Source organism: Cheilinus undulatus, linkage group 12 (assembly GCF_018320785.1).
Source record: "Cheilinus undulatus linkage group 12, ASM1832078v1, whole genome shotgun sequence".
NCBI lineage: Eukaryota > Metazoa > Chordata > Actinopteri > Labriformes > Labridae > Cheilinus > Cheilinus undulatus.
The window spans coordinates 38,356,190-38,382,307 of record NC_054876.1 but is presented as its reverse complement, the minus strand read 5'-3'; the positions used below and the strand labels follow the sequence as shown (position 1 = coordinate 38,382,307).

General features: G+C 36.9%; 3 protein-coding genes across 4 annotated transcripts; 1 reads left to right on the top strand and 2 right to left on the bottom strand.

The window, feature by feature from the left end:
- The first annotated feature begins 1,861 nt into the window (after window positions 1–1,861).
- On the top strand, window positions 1,862–7,030 carry cldn2 (claudin 2). Of its 2 annotated transcripts, none has more exons than XM_041801631.1 (2): window positions 1,862–2,295; window positions 4,816–7,030. In XM_041801631.1, the coding sequence occupies exon 2, from the start codon at window positions 4,824–4,826 to the stop codon at window positions 5,643–5,645; it is 822 nt and encodes a 273-aa protein (XP_041657565.1). In that variant the 5' UTR covers window positions 1,862–2,295; window positions 4,816–4,823; the 3' UTR covers window positions 5,646–7,030. The 2 variants fall into 2 exon arrangements, with proteins under 2 accessions (XP_041657565.1, XP_041657566.1); XM_041801632.1 differs by having other exon boundaries at window positions 1,862–2,328.
- A 9,002-nt stretch (window positions 7,031–16,032) lies between these two features.
- On the bottom strand, window positions 16,033–16,974 carry LOC121518528 (olfactory receptor 52Z1-like). The gene has a single exon (XM_041800877.1). The coding sequence runs from the start codon at window positions 16,972–16,974 to the stop codon at window positions 16,033–16,035; it is 942 nt and encodes a 313-aa protein (XP_041656811.1).
- A 3,980-nt stretch (window positions 16,975–20,954) lies between these two features.
- On the bottom strand, window positions 20,955–21,917 carry LOC121519359 (olfactory receptor 52K1-like). Its single transcript, XM_041802270.1, has one exon. The coding sequence runs from the start codon at window positions 21,915–21,917 to the stop codon at window positions 20,955–20,957; it is 963 nt and encodes a 320-aa protein (XP_041658204.1).
- Window positions 21,918–26,118: the final 4,201 nt, after the last annotated feature.

The window sequence follows — 26,118 nt, the reverse complement described above, 5'->3', positions numbered from 1 at the left end:
CTCCATTAAGAGATTCTATGGAATGAATTCTGAGGCTTTTATTTTGAAAGTTGAATCTACTTCATAGATTCCGAGGAATTTAAAAGGGGAAAAATAGTTTTATATCGAAAATCAACTTCAACTACCGAGGAACTTGCTTTGATATGACTGGGCCTTTAATGTAGAAAGTTCATTCTACTTTTGTGATTAAAAAGTATAAATTTTATTTTGAAAATTATCCAAGCTGCAGCAATTCTAAGAGCTCACTTTAAAATATCCAGACTTTCATTTTGACAGTTCAGTGTACAACAGAGATTAAAAAGATTTTAATTTGAAAATTTAGTTTATGTTTCATAAAATTCACCTTATCACGAGATCATTTGGAATAATTTTTTAAGGTATTTATTTTGAGAAACTGGTCTACTGAAGAGATTCAAAAATGTTATTGGAAAATTGAGTCATTTTATTTATAAAATCCACGTTTTTAAGAGATTCTATGGCATGGTGTTTGAGGCTTTTATTTTGGAAGTCTAGTCAATAAAATAGATTCAAAAGATTTCAACTTAAAAATTTAGTCTTTTTTTTTTCATAAAACCCAGCATGATTTATTTTGAATGTCCAGTGTACTACAAAAATCCAAAAGATCTAAATTTGAAAACGGAATCATTTTCTTTGTAATAGAAATCACTTCATTAAGACATTCTGCATAATATTTTTTGAGGCTTTTATTTTGAAAGTCAAGTCTACTAAAGAGATCCAAAAGAATATAATAAAAAAAGATTATATTTATAATTTATTATACATAATAATCATATTAATGCAAAATAAACCCACTAAGAGTTTCAAGGAACTACCTTTCAAGTGACTGAGGCCTTTATTTTGAAAGACCAGTCAGTCTAAGACCAGAGATTCAAAATAATTCATTTAGGAAAGCATGGGCTTTTATTGCTAATTAGGTCTTAAAAGATATTTTTAAAAAGATACTGTCTTCTTCCAAAGAACTGCAGCATTTGAAGACAATGTTGGGGAAAATGACATTAACCACATTTAACTTCTGTGAACCCTAATACTTACAGTTGTAGTATGCAAAAAAACACTTTGGTGGATCAGGAGGGAGCTGTTTGCTTCTTTCCTCCAAAGGTGAATAATAAATGGCAAAGTGTTTCTCCCTTGTTCTTGCAAGTAGCAAATCAAAGACCAAAAAGATTCCAAAAGGATTACACTGTTATGTTGCAGGCTGCATCAACATTTTACATGCTTGTGAGGGAGCTCGCTGTGTTTTGGCAAACTATTAGATGAGGTTACTTTCTTTCTTTCTAAAGAAGACTTCTGTTTAGTGCCCTGATGGATATCCAGCAGTGAAAAAAAGCCAAAGTTGAGTCACTAGAACTTGATAGAACAGATAAATACAGACCAAAAATGTCATGAGAGCACTGACCAGTAAATGAATGTTTGAAAGACATAAGTAGATATAACTGCTATCCCTCTTTCCTCCTTTATCTTGCTTTAGGTGATTTTATTCTGTTACTAATTTTAATTAAATTAAAGAAGCTCACAAGCAACTTTTTGATATTTCCAGAGACTGAACATGAAAGGATACTTTCTTTAGCTCTTTTGTTTTCATTAAATGTGCTGAATTCATGACTTTCCTCTCAGAAAACTCATATCCTGAATATTCATTCTCTCTCAGGGGTCTGCTGAACAAGGTGTTTTTGGACGGAGCTGCTGCAGCCGATGATCTGTTTTTGGCGATATGAGAAGAGATGAGAGAATGATTAACTTGTGTTTGTACCTGACAGGAGGTGAAGGTCTGGATGAGGGACAGAGATCATTTAAACAAAGACAACCGAGCATCTGAGACAGACAGCAATAGATGGTGACAGCATGCAGACTGTAACAGAGTCTACTGTGCTGCATTATTCTTGAATTAAGAGGGTTATGCAACAGGCGGTATATCAAACTCAGAGGATTGTAAAGCTTTTGTTCTAAGAGAGTTTTTAGTTTTTGGCTTGCTTGGTCTTTAATGCAGCCAGCAGAGTTAAAGTGCCTGAGCAACAGCTGCGATTATGTCAAGGTCTGAGGAGGCAGCCTGATTCTGATACAGCAGGGAAACATTTTTGCATGCTGGAGAAATACGAGCAGGTTGAACAGAAATACCAGTGTGGGATATCCCTACAAGCTGCAGGCTCTTCTGTTCTTCATCCTCCACCTCCTCATCCTCTGCTCCAGCTGCAACTTCAGCTCCTGCAGCAAAAAACACAATCAAATCATCAAGTGGATCAGCGTCTGGCTCTGCGATAACCTGCAGGATTTCAGGTAATGCATGAAAGCAGGCTGCAAGTGTTAAAGGTAAATTTGTGTTTCATTTTGGGATGCATGCAATACTGTTAATACTGCATACAACTTTAAATTAATCATATTAGAAAGATGAATGTGCTGGCTGTCTTGCAAACTTGGAGAATTTATATGACGTCTCAGTCCTGCATGTTCACCTGCTTTAGATTTGTGGTTGCAAATATAAATAGCATGTCAAATGGGCAAAAGTTAACTGGAGATGCTTATTTTCTCTCTTTACTAGCTGCAGATTGAAGCACAAACAAAAAAATAAGAGCAATTTGAATTATTTTTCATGTAAATCCTGGTTTAATTTTATATTTTCTACAAGATGTCACAGAGTTGAAGACTTGAGGAGCAAAAACGATAAGGATGTACATGCAGATGAGTTACTATCATATTTAAATGAACCTTCATTGATGAAAATAATAATAAATGATCAAGCATTAAGTACATACAGATTTAAGTGCAGAGCCTTGCCATGATAAAAGTCAACAGATAATATGACAACCACAAACCAAGAATTGGGTGGGTCCCAATATTTCATTATTTTCAAATAGACATTAAGCAGCTAAATAACCCCTAAGGAAAGAATTAAAAGCAACATCTTGGCTTGAAAATGCAGCAGTACATATGGTACAAGTTCCTAGACTAGGAAGGCTTCATAATATGATAATAAACAAACATAATCTGACCTAGTTATGATGAAAGTTGCCCACAAACCTGAGCAAATCAAACTATCTGAGACCTGCATTCAACATGTGACCCACTACTTTACCAGTTTCTTACAAGTAATTGAGCTACCATTCTTTTTTAAAATACTAGTTAACATTGAAAATGTGCTGTAGAGGTTTGAGTGTTCATTGGGGTAGCTATAGTTCATGTTAAATGGGTCAGGGTTGGATTGGTGGACTTTGTTTTACAGAACTGTGCTGTTTCCAGGACATGGACTCTGCTGTCCTAAATTTTTATCCTGAAAAGTGGATTAATTTAAAATGTGAGTCAGTTAAGACAGTAGTTCTCAACCATTTTTCCTTAGGAGCCCCCCTTGAATCCAAGAAAAGCTAAGCAGTCGGAAAAATTAAACTTCAATTTAAATTATTTTCATTGACAAAATCCCAACATAAAAGGTCTACATGCACTTGTTCTTGACATAAAATCTATGTACAAACTAAGGCCAGCCACGCACTACAGGATTTTAAGCCAGATTTGAGGCCAGATTTGCCTCCCCCGACGATAATGGGGGCGTATCACTGGAGCCTCGTCGCAAACAATTATTTGTCTGAATGTGTCTTTCCTGGAAATCATTGTCCTGAAGTCTGTAGTCTCCCACGGCTTTAAAATCGTTTCAGATTTAATAATCGTCTAGTTTGTGGTCGGCCTAACCTGACACAGCAGATGGACTATTTCATGTATCCATCGTATGGATACTATATTTCACATTCATCTGGGAAAGCTTCCTTAGAAAGTGTTTGGGGAGGGCAGGACTTTTCAAAAAAATTCTTGGAAGGTGATTGGAAGAATGTCTGCCAGGCACATTCATGACAAGCCAATCAAGGCGACAAGACAAAATGACGTAGCGCTTCTTCAAAGCTGACAGGTTGCTGCTGCCATAGATTGTTAATGGCGGAGCTTCTATGTGAATAAAATTGATGCCAAGGCCAGTTGGGAGGCATGCAAAAATATCTTCTCTGCCAAGACAAGCTTTGGATGTGGCTCTTTGCTCTTGCTTTAATAAGAAATAAACACCGGTAGACCCTACCCGTAACGATCGCAAACTCACGCTGAAGCGGACCAGGAGAAGGGCGAAGGCATCTTTTCCATCATGAAAAGCTGTCAGTGTTGCTCTCTGCCCTTGTTTTAATGTTAAGAAATGTTGTCCAGTTCTGACAAAACTGCTGTTGTGGCTAAGTCTGGGCTAATCACTTCAACTAACTCCTTCCCCCATAACGCTCACAAACTCATGCTAAAGCAGATCAGCAGAAGAGCCAAAACATCTTTCCCATCATGAAAACCTTTGTGTTGCTTTTATTCTTTATTACATATAGAAACGTGGTCCAGTTCTAGTAAAACTGACAATATTCTACAGCTACTTACAAGGTAATCACCACAATGTGACAGCCAGTGTGATTCCAACACTGAGCACCGGTTTCAACATAAGGTAACACTCTCTGATTGCATGGTTGTTTACACTTTATGTGGTTGACTAGCACTGCTTAAAATACTGACAACTTTGTATTTTGTCTTTTTAATTGTATTTCATATGAAGCATGTCAATAAACACTGTTTTAATGACTGAAAACTACTATATGACACCATTCCATCTTTACTTGTATAACTGTTATTCATAAGACACTTTACAGAAGTACAAGGTCAAGATCATACACTCTTTTAACACAGGTATACTTAAGAAATAATATTTCTTTGTTTTTCACAGGAGCTGATTTCACTGGGTGGCCTTGTTCATTAATTCTCATCATCTTTTGGTCTCCTCCTTCCTAGTTGTTGCCATGGCATCAGCAGCTCTCGAGCTGATGGGGTTTTTCCTGGGCCTGCTAGGAATGCTGGGTACTCTGGTTGCCACAGTCCTTCCTTACTGGCAGATTTCGGCTCACATCGGCTCCAACATCGTCACAGCAGTTGCCAACATGAGGGGCCTGTGGATGGAGTGTGTGTACCAGAGCACTGGGGCTTTCCAGTGCGAGACCTACAACTCCATGCTGGCCCTGCCCTCTGACCTGCAGGCCTCCCGTGCCCTCATGGTCATCTCCCTTGTGCTGTCCATCCTCGCAATTGCAATATCAGTCCTCGGGATGCAGTGCACGCTCTGCTTGGAGGGCTCAGGCCCAGTTAAGAGTCGTGTGGCAGGCACTGGAGGGGGATTATTTCTGGCTGCAGGCTTCCTGGCTCTTATACCAGTGGCATGGACGACTCATGAGGTAGTCCAGACCTTCTACAGACCCAGCCTTCCTGCCAGCATGAAGTTTGAGCTGGGGGAATGTCTGTATGTTGGTCTGGCCTCTGCGCTCATCACCATGCTTGGAGGAGGGATGCTGTGCGTGTCATGCTGCGAGGACCAGGAAGGAGGTCGGGCAAGACGTCACGGTGGGGGATATCCATATCCCGTACCAGGAGGTGTTCCCGGTCCTGGAGTACGTACAACCTCACAGACTTACCGTAACCCTACCCTGCAAGTTGGGGGTGTCAACACAACCAGCAGGGGGCCGACGCTAGTCCGAAGTAACACAGGCAGCTCACAGTCAAGTGCACACGCAGTACAGGGAGCAAAGAAGACCACTGCGGCAGGATATGACATCACTGGATACGTCTGAGGGTACGAATGTGGCATTTGAGGCTCAATTAAATGTATTTATAGTGTATTTAACCACGTTTTGGCACTATACCCTTAATGTAGAAGGACACAATAAAGAGCCAACCATATAACAACTGGTTGTCTTTAAAAAGTTCTTTGGAAGACAGTTTTACAAACAACAAAGTCAAGACTGAAACAAAGTGTTTTACATATTTTTCCTCTGTATATGTTTGACCTTGTCACATTCTTCCAATACCTCAAGAGCAACCAATCAGCAGTGAGGAGCCATTACATAACTGTGCCAAGTGCATTGCAAAACTTTAATCCAATTGTTGTAAAAATCAAACAATATTGGTATGTCATAATCACAGCAACAAAAACAAAAATCTAAGGCAGTCAGTATTGTATAATTTCTTGTTTTGTAGACGGAAAAATGCAGTCAACATCCTGCAAACTGTCTAGATTGCACATATATATTTGCAACTTATGGATACCAGATACTAAATAAAAACAAGTGCAATGTTTTGTACTAGATACTTTTTATTCTAATTTGATTCAATTCTAATTTAAAACAAAGAAACAATGGATACCTGTTTTAAAATTACTGCATCTATCCTACAAGCCCTAGGCACCAAGTAATGGGCACTGTCTTGTTTTACATTCAGCGATAATGCAGGAAAATACTTGCATGCTGTCTAAATTGCACAAATACAATATAACATAAAAATGCCACCAATGTATTAGCTCAATTTAGACACTGCTCTCTTGAACACTCATGGCAGCTTTGGGATAAAAATGTATGACTGGAGATCTTTTTATAAAAGCTGTGGTAATTTCACACAATCAATAGATATGGTGTAGTTTTAAAAGCAGTTCTAAAAAGTACCAAATACACAAAAATGTTTAAAACCTTATTGTAAAACTTAAACAACCTGTTTTTTTAAACACCTTGGCTCTTTGCTTGAGAAAACATCAATTTCTTGCACTAGTTAGTCTTGGCGTTGGGCTGCACAATCCATGTACAGAGGCTGTGGTCCACAAAGAAGGAGGCCAGCTCAACCTTTAGCTCGCTTCCACAAGATAGTCTGGCTGCAGACCGTTCATCTGTGACGGCTACTCTCACAGATCAATCATGTAAGATGCAGTATATCTCAGAACAGAAGTGCTGTAATATGCAGATATAACATGTTTTCACCATTTTTTAAATTCAACTTTATTCATAAACAAAGTCTGGCAGTTATATCCATGAAATAACCACAGCCACCACGGACTAAGCAAAATTTCATAAATTAAACAGAGGAAAAAGGTCAGAGGTCTAAATGATGTAAAGACCCATTTTAGAAATAGTTATGCTAACCATGGCTCACTTTAGCTTTGTTAGCTTTAGCTAAAGCTAGTATACCTACATAATTATCATTACTACATAAGCCAGTGTAGCTAAGTTAGCTTTAGCAACGTGAGCTGTGAAACGCAGCTAAAGTTAACTTAGCTACGTAGATAACTTAGTAAAGTAGTTTACATAGCTCAGCTTAGCTTTAGTTGAATTAGCAACGTTACCAACATTATCTGTGTTGCTTACGCAGCTAACAGAGCTTCACTGGCTTTAGCCTAAGTTAGATTTGCTGCATCCAAAAATTTTCACAGAGGACAAGCTTTTTTTTCTGTAAGCAAACTGTTTACTCTGCTTTTTTAAATGCTCTGTAATCAGATTTTGCTGGTTAGGTTTTAAACTTATTGTCATTTGGTATTCTAACCCTTATTCTAACCCTAAATGGCAGTTTAATCCAGTTTTATTTTGAAAGTTTTAGCTTGTATTTCTGTCCTGACAGAGGAGGCATCTCACATGAACGGTCCGTGAGAGTGGCAGAGATGTATGATCTGCAACCAGACCCCTCTAAAGATTTCTCCACTTCCCCTTTTAACTCTATTTCAAGAGGCAAGGAGGCAATAGAAATAAAAGGGCAGGGGTAAAAGTTAGGAATGGGACTGACTGGTCCTGGTACCTGGTACCTAAACCAAGTAGAGCCTAGCCAATTCCACGAATGGATATACCATTACACATGTCCTGGACCAAGTCAGGACAGAGATGGGTTGAACAACTTGGTCCACATTAAAAAAAAAAAAAAAAAAAAAAAAAAATCAATGGTTTGTTCAAAAAATGTTGTAACTGATTTGGTATATCATTAAATTTGAAAATATCTTTGTGCAAGAAAAGCAAAACTTCCCCTATATTTCCAGTCTGTTTATGTTTTTTATTATTTGGAAAGCCCAATTACATTTTCTGTAATTCTGATAATTTCCTCTGCACACAACATCAAACCTGAATCAAACCCTGACATGTCTACTCTGAACTCTTCTGAACCCTACCCTACTGCTCTGTACTGTACTCACTGAAACTCTTACATTTTATATTGATATTTTACAGTCAGATGGTAAATAAATCACAGCACTGTCAACAGGAACAGTCATCAAATCAATATATCTTTCATTAAAATGAGCTGTTTTATGAACTCATATTGTGCCTTATTATGCTAAACATATGAAACTGTGTTGTATATTTTGGTTGTATCTGCTTTTATATTTGTTGACCACCATTTGAAAAATGTTTCCTCAACAGGATTTTTACTTAGCTGTAAAATGTAGGTCATGCCTGAACTGGGCAGGACTAGGATTTATTTAATACATGTGAAAATCACTTGCTCTACTTTTTGTATCAGAATAAAGCAGTGTATGCTCGTCTTTATGTACCAAAAATCAAAATAATACTGAACAAAGTTCTTATAATGTTACATTTATGAGTTTCAGTTTTCACGGCTTCATTTCTGTGGCAAGGCCTTACATTCTTCTTGTTTAATTGTATCAAAGTTAACTTTTTCATGTTCTGCACTGTACATCTGCTGATGATTATAAATGTATTCAAGTGTAATTAAATGGACTTTCTATTGAATCAGAAAAAGCATTGAAACTATTTCTATTTTTTTCTCTTTGTTTGGTCGAATATTTGTCATTGAAACACTTCTCTACACAGCTAACAATTACTGCTGTATGTACATTTATTGCTTTAGGATGAATATTTCACTCTGCTTATAGGCCTATCTTATAATACTGCATACACTACATGGACAAAAATATTTGGTTGCCTGATCAGTACACCAACAGGGACTGTAATTTGCACACTTTTGCAACCTCCACTCTTCTTGGAAGGCTTACCACAAAATTTTGGAGTGTTTCTGAGGGAATTTGTGCCCATTCATTCTGTAGAGCATTTATGAGGTCAGGTACTGATGTAGGATGAGAAGACCTGGCTTGCAATTTCCATTCCAGTTCATCCTAAAGTTACTCAGTTGGGTTGAGGTCAGGACTCTGTGCGGGCCACTTAAGTTCTTCTACACCAAACTCATTAAATCATGTCTTTATAATCTTTGCTTTGTCTCTGGGGCACAGTCACGTTGAACAGAAAAGGGCCTTCCCCAGACTGCTGTCTCAAAGTTAGAAGCATAGCATTGTCCAGAGTGTCTTGGTACGCTGATGCCTTAAGATTGCCTATCAGTGGAGACAAGGGGCTTAGCGCAAAGCCTGAAAAACAGCCCCATACCATGAACCCTCCTCCACCAAACTTCACAGGCCTTGTCCACATGGAGACAAAAACAATATATTTCTGTTTCATTTTGAAAATTTTTACCATAAATTTCTGGGTAAGCATGGAATCACCAAAAACTCTGTATATATGCTAAGCCTGTGAGTGACGCTGTAATGCTGCCTCGGAAATGCACCAAAAGAGAGAAGATGATTATGGAAAACTGCCCAAAATTTACTCCTGGTTGCCCTTCTGGTTGTTCTCCGTGGTGGATTTAAGAACATCTGGTGTATGCTGTTCTCAGTGGTGGTAAAGGAGCATCAGATTTTGCTGTTAAAAGCCATAACAAACTCAGTAGCATGATTCATCCACTGCTCCACTCCTCCAGTGTCAGTGTGCTTTACACCACTCCATCTGATGCTTGACATTGGACTTGATGTGAGGCTTGCATGCAGCTGCTTGACCACCCATTCATGAAGCTCTCACCACACCATTTCTGTGCTTACATTAATGCCAGTGGAAGTTCAGAAGTCTTCAGCTATGGAATCATCAGAGCGTTAGCGACTTCTACCAAGCGCCTTAGCAGTCATTTAAGATATGATATTCCTTTATTAGTCTTTTACCTCACTCTGTGACTTTATCTGGTCTTCTGCTTTGTGGCTGAGTTGCTGTTATTCCTAAACGCTTCCACTTTCTAATAATAACACTTAAACTTGACAGTGAAATATCCAGCAAGGATGAAATTTCCCAAACTGACTCATTGCAACAGTGGCATCCACCACACTACCATGCTTGAAGTCACTGAGCTCTACAGAACGACCCATTTGGAATCACAAATGTTTGTAAATGGTTAGATGCTTGATTTTATCGCAATCATCTGATTGAAACACCTGAATTCAATAATAAATGGGTGTGGCTAAAATTTTTTGTACATGTAGTGTATAAAAAAATGAAATGATAAACTATTTCATTGAGAAACAATCTAAAACAAAACGTGAACATCGGGTTTAGTCAGTGGTAACATGGGCATGAAAATGTTGCTTTTTCTTCTTCCTGCTTTCTGTATGGAAATGCTTATATTGTATACTTCTTTGTGTTTAAACACCAAATGGAGAAACAAGAAAACAGAGGTGAGGATCTATTTTTTTACAAAAGGGCATTTGGAGTACCTGTTCTAAAATGTCATCAAGCTAGTCACATCTAAAAGCTGTGTGTAAAATTTGACTTACACTTTTGTGAACACTCTAAGAGAGAGGGGGTTGTTCATGTTAATCTCTTCTTATTAATGCTGTAAACACCACCGTGAAGCCATAACCCTTTAGCAGGATAACACCAGTATTTCTGTCCTGAGGTATGACATTAGTAAGTCATGATCTAGGGGGATTAACTTGTTATTCGACAGAAATGGAGTTCAATAATGTGCATGCACATTCTCTTAGGTTTTCCACAGCAAATTGCTTTTATAGTCTTTTGTTTAAAATATCATGGTCTGTAATATCTTTAAAACCCATCTTACCTATGTCCTCCCATACATTCTCTTGTAGTTGAGGCTGTTTGTTGTAGCTATTGATATAACACATAAAAAGACCATTTGTGTCAGAGAAAGGTTATTGGTTGTGTTTTTACAGTCTGGAAGGAGAAAAAGATCACAGCCCTGAACTGAAGGCACACAGAAGATTGACACAAACAAACCAAAAACAAACATAGCTGAACTACTTTAGGTCGATCAATACACAGTTTCAGTGTAGCTGTTAGTTTGACCGTGAGACTGAAATACACAATCACTGGGTCAGTTTATACAGTCATTCAGTTACATTCAGATTTGTGTCTTAAGAAGTTATTTTAAAAGCCAAAATAAAACAAAAAGAGAATGACTGGATATTTATTCACTGCCACAAAGGGATTTGAGGTGCAATTTTAATTTCATATTTATGGTCCATGAAAAGTCTCATCGTCCTTATATGTAGCCATGTTAATGGTTCCATGTTCCATCACGTGCTATTTTATGCCTTTGTTTTGCTTTTTTGATTGCACAAATACAAATTTTGTGTTCTTATTAGTTTCCACTGCTTTGTGTAATATGAGCACCACCTGCTGGGCTCCTGCAGACTCGCATGTTAAAGCCCCTACCCCCTACCATACTCACCGATAAATAGTGTCCAAGGCAACAATGTGAAAGATAATCCAGCAGGAGGTGAAGCAACTGCTGTCTGCACTCCAAGGCTCTCACACAGCATTTTAATATCAGAAGGTTACTGGTCTCCTTTCCACCAGGAGGGGGCAGTGTAAAAACAAAATAACTCAGACTGCATATGAAGACTTAACAGGCAGGGGGCAGTGTAATAACAAAACTTAACTGACTTTACTAAGGACAGAACGCAGTGCTACAGGTCATTTGCTAGTGATGGGAAGTTCGGCTCTTTTAAGAGAGACGGCTCTTTTGGCTCGGCTCCCAAAGAAGAGCTGGCCCTTTCGACTTCCGAACGAAAGGGCCTAATTTTGTGCATTATTCTGTTACAAAACTATTCTTCGGTTTAGCATTTAAATTCCACTGGTTAGGGTTAGAATTACTGCCGAGTGGATGGAGACACATTTGCACATGCACAGTACAAATCAGGTTTCCGGGACGGATAAGGTAGCGACATCCCCCTCTCTGTTTTCAAATAATGTTATAATCCTTTATCCTCACATGTGATTGGCTGTATGGCTGCCATGCTGGCCAATCAAAACAAAGTTCTGACCAGAGCTGGGACTGATTACTATGAGAGCTAAGCAGCGGAAGGAAAAAAAAACTGGGAGCCGGCTCTCCCTCTATGGGAGCCGGCTCTTCTGATTCACTATGAACACTATGAGCAAAAGCATCGGCTCTAAGAGCCGATACTTTTGCTCATGACCCATCACTATCATTTGCAGACAACGTCCTGTCACAGAACAGAACTCCGGATGAGGGGCAGGAAGGGATTTCTGCATAGAGAAACACCTTTAAAATGCCAAAGTACTGTGCTGTTAATGGCAGTGCCATTTATTCAAATGTTTTTGTCTGACATACAGATGATCAAACTGGTAGGTCTAGTTAAAGATGTGTGATATTTACTTGTGCTTGAAAATTCAAACATTGCATGCACTGGTCAGGAGACTGGAATCTGCTCAGGAACTGAACTTGTTCAACCATTGCAGGTTTGACCGAGAGAACACTAAAGATAAGTAGATGGGGGCACATCCAAACATCTACATACACACGCACTCTGAGAGTGTGGGAAATACAAACACAACCCAAAAACATGCTGTAGTGATTATACTGGGGATGTTTAGACAAAGTCTGCAGGAGGCACACAAAACACATCCAGGTCTATAGAAAGAGAGGAAAGAATATGACATGAAGGTAAAACAAACTCTTCATTATAAGACAAACTATAAATACTATTGTCTCAGTTTAATTTACAGTTAAACGTTCTGCAATAAAAAGAAAAAAAAAATTCTGCCAACAATAAAAGCATTTTGAAAAGTTAGTTTTCAGGGGGAAAACACCGCAGTTAGTTTATATCAGCAGATTCATTATTGTAAGCAGCCTATCACTATTGCTGATTATAGATGACAGAGGGTTTTAAAAGTGCATCCATTACAAGTGACTGCCTGTATGTTAGATGTTCAAGTATGATTAGTTGTCCATATTTTCCCTAACTTTTCCCTGTCATTCTCTATGGAAGTTCTCATTCCTACATGTGTGATATCACTTTTGCACCAATGGAGATTTTGATGCTGCTTCACCCTTTAGCTCAAGGTAAGGAGACGTTTATTAATGTTTGAGTGGCAGAACAGAAAAGGTCAGAATGCTTTCAGGCAGTTTGATTTCCTGGTTGGAAGGAGCTTTGACAATCCTGAAAAACTGACCATTCTGTGAAGAAAAGAAAAAAAGGGGCATTTTCAGAGTAGTTTGGATCTAGAATGGTGGAGGTAATTGCTGTTCCAGACAGGAATGTAGCACTCATGTTCTGTTTGGTCTGTATAAAGCTCTACTGATTCAGTCAGTAAAGAAGGAGAGCAGGTCAATATGATGGAGCTACCACTAGATGGCAGTATGACTGCATTGTGTCATACTGTCGTCTGTGTTATGAAATTTTGTTGTGCAATTTTAAACACTAAGTCTTTTCTTGAATACTAAAAGTTTTACAAACCCATATTAAAAAAAGTTGGGAGGCTTTCTAATTGTAAATAAGAACACAAACATTTTTTTGCAGCTCATTCATTCAAAAGTGCATTTTCTTTTATCATTATTTATAGTAGGCTATGTATTGCATAGAGCAGCCTTCCCCAAACCTCAGTATGCTCCCAAACTGAGATCTGCAAATCTAATTTTTGTTTCATGAATGGGGAATTTCCATGCAAATACTTTGCTTTCAGAAACATGACTCAGAACGTGTTTGTGGGGTACAGTACTATCAATGAGCCACTGACCTTTATTTTATTCTGGTTCGGCATTTTGCAAAATAACTTAAATTTTGTTTTGATATTAATATTTGAAAACGCATGCTGTGTTACAGCAAACTCTTCAGCAGCATCCATTTCTCTGAAAACTTGTGAATTTTTAAAACTGGCAAGCGAGTGGCATTGTGAAATGTTTTACAGTATCACCAGTAAATCCAACACCAGTTAAACCTTGACACTGATTGTGTATATCAGATAAAATGATAAATGAGTCACCAGCCCCCTCTTTAGAAAGCACTGCTATAGAGCAAATATCATTATTATGGAAAACACAAAGAAGTAATGGTAAAATGGCCATGATGCTGACATTCACAATTGCACCATGCATTTTCCTGTTCTTCAAGTCTTTCTTTAAGACTAGAAAACAGAATGTACAAAAAAAAAGGACCTATTATTTGATTTCTTTTTCTGGTTTTCTGTTGTGGGATTCCAATGAACAGCAGTCGAGGCTGTTGGCTTCGTTCTTTGTTCTGCAGTGGAATTAAATTTAGTGTCTTATTTATTTTAATGGGATTTATTTTGGCAGACATCTTCCTCAGTGTCTCATTCACAGTCGTGCCTCAGCCAGCTTTGTGCCTCAGTTTCGGGGATTTCTTAGATAGACCAGATATTTCACAGAATGCAAGCTATCTCTGAGAAAACGAGTACGAGAATAGAAGATTGATTGATATCCAGCACTGTAAATCACAGGAAATCATTATTATAAATATCTACTTTTCATGCTGTCCTAACTGTTTTAAATAGTTTTGATTTAAATGATGTGGTCTAGAGATGACCTCTGCCAAACCCCCGCCCTCTGATACGTATTTGCTCGTAGTTAAGAACACCAAGAGTCTCCTATTAAAATGACCTGTTCCTCTTATGGTGACAGTCTGTTTTAGAAATAAATACAAAACAAGAAAAACAACATTTGATTCTACCATAATTTATCTATATATATAGACATTTAATATTGATATTCGGTACTGGAACAAGACTAGGTTAAAACCAAGTATATGGCTGATCGCAACTATCTGGGATGCCTGTTAAAATGCCTGACTGAATTGTGTTTCAGAGTGTTTCTTTTTTTTTTTTTTTTTAAGTGTGAATTGTGCTGTCGCTAATGTCTGTGGGTTGAGAACTGAAGGACCATAAAAGTTTAAAACATAAAGCCCTGTCAGCATGAAACAGCTAACCTGACAGACTATGTCATACATCCATTACCTGAATATATTTCACATTCATCTGGGAAAGCCCCCATCAAAAGCATTTGGGAAGAGCAGGACTTTTCAGAAAAATTTCAGAAGGTAATTGGAAGAATATTCTGTCTGTCCCATTCATGACGGGACAATCAGAGCGACAAATGACGTTGTGTGCATGCACTACTCTTGTACATTTAACCTTTTATTCTTAAAAACCCTTCTAGAGACTGATGTCCATAACAGGATAAAGAACTATTTAAGTATTATCTGCTGATTCTGATAGTATGTTGTGTATCCCTAGCCATAAGCTGCCTAATTTTACCTGTGTATTAAATGCTTTGTTGTCTTTGCTGCTTGTGAAGCACATTTTGCAACTTTGTTTTGAAAAATCTCAATAAAGATTATTTCAACATTAAAATGCTTATTGAAACTGCTTATAATACTCAAAGTATAACAGTCATTGTGTTAAGGATTACACATATTCTTTTTTAAGTCAGCCTATCCGGCCTTCTGAAAGTTGAAACCATTATTTATCTTGTTTTTATTATTTTCTAGCATAACACTCAATGTGCACTCTTAAAAGTTTGGCTTATATTTTTATATTAAATACTTCATGAAACAACAGGAAAAACACAGATGAACAACTTTTATGAACATGTATGCTTTTATTTCAAAAGAACGTGAAGCAAAATAACAGAGCGTCATATGTGTCATGGAATACACATACAGTACAAGTTTCAGTGTGAAGATCCTTATTCTCAGCTAGGCTTTAGGATGAAGTGAGTTTGAATGAATAATAATGAAATTAAAACTCATAGAGTAATGAACAGTAATTGTGGCTGTCCAAAAAAATCAACAAAATAAAAGATTTGTGGTGTATTTAAAATAGCAAAGAGGTAAATATTTAAAGGATGTGTGTACAGCTGCATTACAATCAAGTGAACTGAAAAGTTCACACAAGTGACAAATACTCAAAGTCTGAGCTTCAGCCAATTTACTGGTAGAGGAATTTCAACATGGTATTACATGAATTAATGTTTTTCAGGGTGCACTTTATAAAAGTTGTGGCAGCAAATGCGATAACAATTGTGATAAAATATTAGGTGAGACATGATTCAGCATGTCAGAGTTGTACACTTTAAAAGCAAAGCAACAAAATCCCCTTACTTCTCTGTTCCTACTCTACTATTTCTGCTGAAAAGCCTGAACAGTCGCACTCTTATGAGCTGAATACTTAACCCATAGATGGCTGGATTAAGAATGGGTGGAAATATCAAAAAATACAAAGACAGAAACAGCTTAGTTTGGTAAGGCAGGTGACGAATGTTAAATCGACTTTGTGCTATTTCAATAAAGCATCCAATTGAGTAGTTGACTAATGCTAGAAGGTGGGGGATGCAGGTTCGGAGGGCTTTTACCTTAGATTGGCTGAATGATGTTATACATATTTTCAGGATATGTGCATATGTGTAAAATATCATAAAAATCTGTGGAAGTGTGTAGAGAGCAACAGAGAGCAGGCCGACTATGTTAACAACAGAGATGTCATCGCAGGAAAGTTTAACTAGTAAATAGTTCATACAGTAAACTTTTTCAATAGTTCTTTCACAAAACCTCAGCCGAAGGGTGAAAATTAAAACAACGAGAAAGGCAAGAAAGGGATAAAGCCACGTGAAAACAATGAGTTTAACAACCCTGTGTGACATTATAGTGTGATAAAGCAGCGGATAACAAATGGCCATATACCTATCATAGCTCATCACTGCAAGGATAGTGAATTCAGTGACGGCGTATGTGTGCACAGCAAAGATCTGTGTCTGACACAGCGGCAGAGAAATCTCATAAGAGTGAGACAGCAAGTTGGTCAGTACTGCAGGCAGTAAAGCTGTGCTTCCATACAGACCGTTCGCTGCCAAGTTACACAGCAACAAATACATCGGCTCATGCAAGCTTTTCTCCAGATAAATCACGGTGATTATAACCACATTTTCAGCAATGATAGTCATATATATGAAGAGGAAAATACAGAAGTACAACGGCTTCATGTCATCCATTCCATGGTAGGCAGACAGATGAAAAGATGTCACCTCAGAGAAATTTTTCATCCTGGCACATATCAGTCACACAGCATTTATGTATTCCTGTAAACACAGAACATTTTCACTCAACTAGACAATCAGAGACAAAACAGGTTTACCTCTGGGTGAAGTCCCCTCTCAGCGTTTGTTAATCTGGGTTTTTATACCCTTAACGGCAGCCCCTCCCTGGATTTGGTCATTTGGTTTCATCTCCATGACAAATCTGACACATTCCCATGTGCAGGGGTGTTTTTTCCTCTTTCCATGGAGCTGTTTAGTTTTGTATTGTAAACAAATATCAAAAGTAGTCTTGACAAAAAGTTTTATCTACAATTTTGTTCCCATAGCAGGAAATATTGGAGCTTGTAATGAATTTTATCTTTAAGGAAAGTTGATCTTAAAGTGTCCCCAAAAGACTTGATGCAACAAGACTTCTAAGGCTTTCTTAATGTCTACATTCATTCTAACTTGATCCTGGCTGAATTTCAAGGATTAAAGGTGTCTTTATTAGTACCCAAAATGGTTCATTTGTTGGTCATTGGCATATCTTTATTCATAAGGCTATATTCAATCTACTTCCATCATACTTGTGTGATTTATTAATGTGAGAAGTCCTGGATGTTACAATCTTTGCTGTGTGACTCAGTCACGCCACTTACTTTTCCTATCTGTTCATAACATCTGTCTTAAAGGCTACATTCATACTGTGGTTAATAGTGACCCAAATCTTATTTTTTCGGCTCATGTGTGACTCAAATCAGATTTTTTTCTGACAGTGTGAATGGGAAAAGTCACATTGAACCTGATCTTTTCTGATCAGACTCAGGCCACTATGGCTATGTTCACACTGCAGGCCTTCATGCTAGATTCTGATCCCTTCTCAGACCTGTTTTTTTTTTTTTTTTGGATGGTCACACTAAAGTGAACTGCCAAAAAATCAGATATATATCTGATTTAGAAACACAAATGAAAGACTACATTCACACTGAAGTTAAAAGTGTCCTGAATCTGATTTGTGGCACACATGTGACTCATGTCTTATTCTTTCTGACATTGTAAACCGCACAGGTCACATTGAATTTGACCTTTTTAAATCAGATTCAGGCCACTTTTGTATGTGGTCCTAAATCAGACACCAATCTGATCTTTTATATTTCATCCACAGCAAACAGCCACACAATAAAATATGATTTGTGCTAAAGATCCAAACTGAACATTAAGGCCTGCAGTGTGAATGTATAATGACCCACATATATGTGCATTTTTTGCGTATATGTGAATAATGTCTGTTTTTCTGACAATGTAAACAGGACAAGTGAAACTGAATCTGATCTTTTCAAATCAGATTCAGGCCACTTTCATATGTGGTTCTAAACCAGATACATACAGTATCTGATCTTTTGGAATTCGTCTGCAGTGTGAACAGCCAAAAATAAATAAATAAATAAAATCAGATCTGAGAAAATACCAGAATTGAGCACTGAGGCCTGCAGAGTGAGCTTAGCCTATGTCTTGAGCAGCTGGTCTCTTTAAATCTTTTTTAGATCGAGGGCATTAGGAGAAGGTGCATCAGGTTCTGGATGTTTTGACCGATGATTATCTGCTCTCTGACACAGGATTTTGTTGTTCAATAGTGATTGCTGTTTTTTTAAAGACTGTCTCTTTGTTAAATGTGCAAATGTCTGTCTTGGTCAGGAGGCTGTTGTAAATGAGATTTTTTATCTCAGTGATTAGGTTGCAAAGCCATTTTTTGTCGTGTCCTAATAGACAAAGTACGTGACAAAAGGTCTATGATGTGCTTTTACTTTCAAAGACATGTCTCCATCTTTGTTTCAATAAATCTTTGTTCAATCTTAAGTCCAAACACCACTGTTTTTCATTATCACACTCCGCTATTATTGAAAATGTTGGAAATGTGGGTTGTGATTTACTACAAAGTAGGTAGTAGTGCACCCTGACTCCAGACCAGTGGGCAGCCACTGCTCTATGGTGACTGAAAGCAAGTGTATATACTCTCTATACATGACACCACTACATTCAGAAATAGTATGTGCATTTCTGCAGTAAAATTAAAGTATTGCTGAGCTTTAATGATTTAGAAACTCATATAAACTCATATAAATAGACTTTATTTACAACAAATATGTTAAAATTCAGTGTTAATTTTGTTGACTAAAACTATGTCTAAAAATGTAAGTTGACTATTTTTCCTTAAGGAAAATACTGTAGATCTTTGGTGATAAAACTCTGATTAAAGGTAAGTTCAGCTCTCTGAAAAACATTCTCAGCAATTTCAGGCCTTTAAAGGTCGGCATTAATGCCGACATGTCAACAAAATGTTACGCTTTGATTTGATTCTATTAAAATTTAAAGAAAAATGACTCAGGCTGCACCATTTATCAATATTATTATTTAGTTTTTCCACATCATAAAAAAGTCATAATTTAAAATATGAAACTCATATTCATCAGTCAGTATGCATTCACTTTAGCTTTTGGACAGAGAGCCAGAAAGAGTTTAATGGTCAAGTGTTTACATGATTTTGATGCAATCAGATAATGTTAACAGCTATCCTCAGAATAACTGGAGCCACTTTAGAGGTTAAAAAACAGCTTTTTGAACTGATTTTGGACAAAGGATGGCTGTGCCACAAACACAGAATGGTGTTAAATACGAACAACAGCTGAATAACAAAGTCACTTAAATATTTGTTAATTTACCTCACTGCAATTCAATATTGAAATATTGAATGCCATATTTACCAAATATACCTTTTATGGAGCTAAATACGTACATAAAAACACCATGTGAATCTGGTTTGATGTTCTGTATTTTCATATTTTCATATATTTCACAGGAAGTAAATGTACTACAATTTGAGTTTTTCCAGTAGGAAACAGCCCCAGTGATAAACCTGTTTCATTGCCACAGAGACAAAAAACAGAAGTTTTAGGCAACAAATATTGAGTCAGTTCTTGTTTTATTAACAAAAAATGCAAGCAAACAATGAACAAATGATATGTTTGTACAAATATGTTTAAAACATAACCATTGTTAGTTTTTTAAACCCATGAAAATTGATGTGGTTAAATTGATAAGCTAAACAAAGAATTTAATCAAATTTAGGCGACTTTTCAATGCGGCTAACATAATAGTTAAAGGTTATTTTAATGTTCTTTTTTTATTGTCATATGTATCTTTAATGGTGCATTTAGTGATAAATATATAAAAAAGTTTTCCATGACCAAAACATGTTCAATTATATCTACTAATTTTTGGCATGGAACTAAATATATCAAAATCAGAAGAAAATATTTAGTTTTTTAATTACTTCATGGCAGATATGTGTTATGTTTTCTTTGTTTTATAATTTAATTGTTTTTTAAATTGACTTGAGGGCCATATTGAGTGTGGAAGCGGTCCAAGCCTATCAGGGAGTAAAAACATAACACAAATATTTGACTTTTTAATTATATATATATATATATATATATATATATATATATATATATATATGTAAAACTTCCCACCAGTAATAATCTAGAGCTTAAATCTGAAATTTTGAAGTACTCCAATGAGTGCTCTATAAAGGATTAATGATGTCAAAAATCAGATAAATACATGCAGATACATTAGAAAACATTGATGACACTGACATACTTATATTTAGCTATTCATTGGTTTAGTAACAGTTTTTCTAAACTTAAAGAAAGTGCTACCATTGGTGTGAGTAAATGCAACAGAATGTTAATAATATTAGTATTCATTCAGGAGTGCATTCAAATGTGTTATAAAGCTTTCTGAACCTTTACCACCCATCAAAAAAGCAGAAACAACAGACAGCAAAGAGACAGAAAGTCAAAAAGAGAAGGAAACATCTTGATTGATCATAACAATTTGAGTTTGAATAAACTCCTAAAAAGAAAGAGAAAAAAAAGCATTTATCTGCCCTACATAGAACACGTCTAATAGTATTTAAATGCCATCTGAAAGAGATTAGTATTTATTCAAGCTCTAACCAGAGCCTCTTTTAACTTTGCAGGCAGGATCTTTTGTCTAATAAACAGTCTGAGTATATAAACTCTCACTATTTGAGTACCTAGTCCATACAGCACTGGGTTGGCAACTGACGGGATGATGATAAAATATAAAGAGAGGAAGACGCGTGCCTCTGCAGCAACATGAGTCATGTCAAATCTAGTTTGGATGATTTCAAATAAAGACCCGATGGTGTAGTTTAGCAGAGATAATAAATGAGGGATGCATGTTTTTAGCGCACTTCCTTGAGATTCTCTCAACAGCTTCCTGCACACTCTTGCAATCTGAATGTAAGAAAAAACAATCATCAGGACCTGTGGCACGACAAAGACCAGAATCAGTATGAGCCCCACTATGCTTATGTAAGGCACAGTAGTGCATGAGTTCTTCACCAGCTCCATGTTCACGCAGTATAACTTAGGCACTAATTTCCCACAGAAGCTCAGCTGTAAGGTCAGAGAGTAATAAAGTGCAAACAGAATCAGTGGGTAAAGACTGGCTAATGCAACAAGCTTGCTCATCTTTGAATAAGACATGATGCTGTGGTAATGCAGAGGGTAGCAGATGGCAACATAACGGTCATATCCCATTACAGCTAATATAAAAAACTCAGCAGAGGCGTATGTGTGCAGAAAGTACACCTGAGCCATGCACCACTTCACGCTGACTTCATAAGTTTTTGATAAGAGCACGGCCATAACAGCAGGTAACAGAGCTGTGGTGCCGTACATCTCATTGATGGATAACATACAGGAGAAGACATTCATGGGCTGATGCAGCTCTTTGTTCTGGTGTACGACAGCAATGAAGAGAGTGTTTAAAGCGAGAGTGATCAGATAGAGCAGGAGGAATAGAGTGAACAGCCCGTGTTTGTAGTTTTCCATGACAGTGTACGCTGTCATTGTGAATGTCAGCACGCTCGTGTTGCCCATACTTCACCTCAGCTCTGAAAAGAAGGACAGAAGGTGCCTTTAAGCATCATTTTAAGACTAAATATGACATAAATGTTTATAAGACAAGCATGAGAAACATATTATTATCAAAAATTACAGCACAATTGATATCATACTGAATGCATTTAGTCTATACTGCAGGAAAAGAGCAAACTATATCATTAAAGGTTCAATTACAGTTATATCAGTTCAGTTAGAAAGATAGCCGACAAAGTGCCACAAGAACCAGAAGAAAAATGGATAAACAAACCTAAATAGAGAGGTATTATGGCATTTAAGACAATTTAAAACTAAATATGATAGTGTATGAGATAAAAACAGTACTGTTATAGCAGTAATCAAAAATACATACATAAACATAAATGCAGATAAAACATTTACTGTTAGAGGTTGGAAGGTTTGAATTAAATGTCTAAAATGTCCCAAAGATAAACAGCATAAGTACAACAAGGCTGCATTTAGGAACAGTTACCTGTGATTGTCCTCTTTCTGACAAAGCGGACCGTTTCCTTTGGTCCTGGGTGGGCTTTTAACGATATTTATCTGTGATGCCCTCATAGTATGACGTGAGTTTTGTTACCCTGGTATCCAAAGTTTGCTTTGTCTCCAGCCAATTAAAAGAGAAAACATCCATCCATCCATTTTCTATACTGCTTATCCTGTTGGGGGTCACAGGGGGGCAGCAGCCTATAGCTGGGGGTACACCTTGGATGGATCGCCAGTCAATCACAGGGCAAAAAAAAAAAAGCAAAGCGTGCATATTAAGAATAGAAGTGGATGAATCAAACAGCTGTATTTTATTTAAAGTATTTAATTTGTGTTTATCTAATTTCTTAAAATACACTCAAAAAGTCCTTTGCACACATATTTTACTCTATATGACAAACTTTTCATGGAGTATTTTAACAAGACAAAACCGTGAAGGAGAGTATGACTTAAAGAAGTGATGTAACGTGACACTCAATTTTATTTTAATTTTTTTATCATTGTTATTTTTTTTATGATTAGTGTTACTTTTTTCCAGAATAACAGAATGTGTGAAACCATCCGTTGTATATCATTTTCTGTATTCTTTTGAAAACACAGAAACCTAATATAAAGAAGTTAAAAAAAAAGTCCATTGCTCAGATCAGATCAGATTGCATGTCACTTGAGCTGTTTGGTCATGAACATCAGAATCAGGTCACTTTGGTCTGTAATGGGAATTCAGCCTGAATGTACAGCCCTACTGAACAGGTCCAAGCTGTGTTCTGACATCGTCAGTCCACCTCACTTTCTTACTTACCTTTTTTGAACTGGAATGTATTTTAATTAAAAATAAACTTATTTAGATATAGGTACTACAAGTAAACAGTAGCTCGATGTTTATTTTTCATGAAAGAAAACATATCATGTCGCACCATGCTCCCTAAAGTAACAAAAAAATAAATAAAATAAAAACTCAAATAAAACTGGTCGATAACTTAACAAAATGCTGCATGAGTCAGTGATTTATGGATTAATGTGGTAATTGCTTCTCTATAATGTTTTAAAAAATAAAGTAACTTTTGATATAATTAAAGACTTAAACTATCCTACATGTGGGCTGACCTATTAATATACCCTGCATCTTATGTTGTATTTTCTTGTATTTTATTATTGCTGCTAATGTTGGAGACAAATTTTGCCTTTTCATAAATCCACTTTAGGAGTTGTTAATGCAGTGTGCAGACTTCTTGGACGTGTTTGCATTTCTCCACCTCAGTATCAATAATTGCAATTCAGCTGTAATGCAAAAACTTAAATCAAAAATAAAGAGTAACTGGATTTTATTGTATTTTAGTAAGAAACTGACACATTAGTGCAGAGTGTCCATTCATTAATTTTAGTTATTTCTACCAGACAAAATAGTCTCTGATTGGCTGCTGAAGTATGTAACCGTCATTTTTGAAAATATCTTTCTTTTTCTTTTTTCTCAGGAAACTAGATTTATTTTTTAACAGTGTTCAATAACATTTCAGTTTCTTACAACACAGTGTAATTAATTTTTTTCCATTGTAGATTAAAGCTCTTTCATTTCAGTTGAATTGTTTGGATTTTTTCTGTTAATTCTACTGGACAAAATCAAAAATGTTATTTATCTGATAGACTGTTGAAGCACATAGCCTTAAAATGCTGAACAAAAATGGCTTTTTGTTTAAATGAAAAATTTAAGTTATTTTTTACAGTGAGGCACTCACATTTCAATTTCTTATGAGATGCCATGTAGTTTTATGAAAAGGCTGCATCATGACTGATAAAAAACACATGAAGGAAACTGGTCTGTTGTTTTGATTCTAAGGCAGAAAAAAATTAACTCTTAACCCCCTTGAACTGTTTAATTTACGCAGAAATCTGCTGCTTCAATCAAAAATGGACTTAAGAGTATGTCTTATTTGCTAATAATGCTTAATAATAGTTGGATTTTTGTTAAACTGATAAAACATTAAGCTAATCTAAAAACTGTTTCAATCTCACTTTTTTGAGTTACTTAAATATCTGCAGGGATTAAAGGAAAAAAAGAAAAGGTATCCTAAATACAGCAATATATTTTTTTCCTCAGCACATTTGCTGAAATTAATCAAGCTTCTGGGGGCCAAATGGGAAGCTGTCAGGGGCCTGGTGTGGCCCCGGGCCTCCAGTTGATGATCGGTGCCCCAAAGGCTTTTGCACATGGAGTCCATTTTTTATGTTTGCATGTTTAAAAATAAAATAATGTCATGTTGCTCTGATGATGTTTGCATGCTTACGCTGAAACTTTTGTCTGTCATAACTCTTTACCGAATGGGTTCAATTTTATTGCAAATTTTTGCAACAGTCCTAGTCGTTTTGATGGTGACTGATGATTCTGATCAGCACCTGCTGCTTCCTGCTCTCTCACCCGCTCACCCCCCTCCATATATCTCTTCCTCTCTCACACTGAAACCTCACTTTAAACACTGGTTTTCACTTGTATTATGTGGATATGAGCCATGGAAATATAATAGAATAAAGGCATCGGTTTGTTTTCACAGACACCTAACTTGCAAAGCAGATGGATACGCCTGTTTCCTTGTTTCTCACTGGTGAATCCATCTTGCAAAGCTCCTGTCTGAACTGTTTGGGCCCCGTTAAAAGTGAAAGGACCAATCGGCGAAGAGGGGCCGTGCTTTCAGGCGTGGCAGAGTTCTGACGTAAGCAAGCAGCAACAAGAGGCCGGTGCAATTATGGCGGAAGAGCTTAGCATGGATGCTGCTAAAGCGCCAGTTTTATCAGAACTTGACGACATTTCTTCATTAAAAGAAGAACAAAGAACAGCAGTAAGTTGTTTTCTTTTAAAAACAACAAAAGTCGTGTACTCTCATGTCTGTAGTCACCATGGTTATTCCTCTGTAGCTGCACACACACACCCCGGCCACAGGTACATCACGTTTTGTTGCTCTGATTGGCGCGTAAAGATGTGACAGAATGTCATCCAATCACACTCCTAGTTATTTTCAAATTCTCTGCCCTTTCCCAAATGCGTAGTATTGAAGGTTTTCCAGATGGGTGTGGGAAACAAATCCATCTGGCATTTACGGTTAAACAAAGACTGAATTCAAAGTTGCTCTCCATCTCTTCAACTCAGCACAGCTGTGCTGTATGAGCTGGTGCCATATAAAGATCCCTGTCAGGATGGATGGATCAAGTGTGACTTTTAAAGAGTGACAGAGCCACAGGCTCATCTTCACTACTTCTTTAGTTCAAGTACAAAGCAATTTGTCATATTACAAGGTTCAAGTGTGTGGAGTTTTTTTCTGATTAGGGATCTGAAAAATTGCATCTCAAGAAATATGTTTTCATTACCCTTTGAAATGCACAAAATCTAAATAGCGCAATAAAAAACTGGTAATGGAAACACCTGAATTTCAAAAAAACCTCACGAATATCACTAAAAGGTTTTATGCTCTCATGAGGCTGTTTTTGAGACGTTTTGATACAGAAATAGTGCAATGGAAACACTTTTTCTGCATTAACAATTCACAGGATGTAACGTACAGGGTCACATGACCAGTTCACTACGAGACAACACGGTGAGGTACGTGTGGACAGAAGAGGAGACGAGACTTTTCTTAACATCATACTTATAAGTGGCTTGCCGTACACATGGACTTTGCCTCTGAACTATCATCTGTTGCCTTTG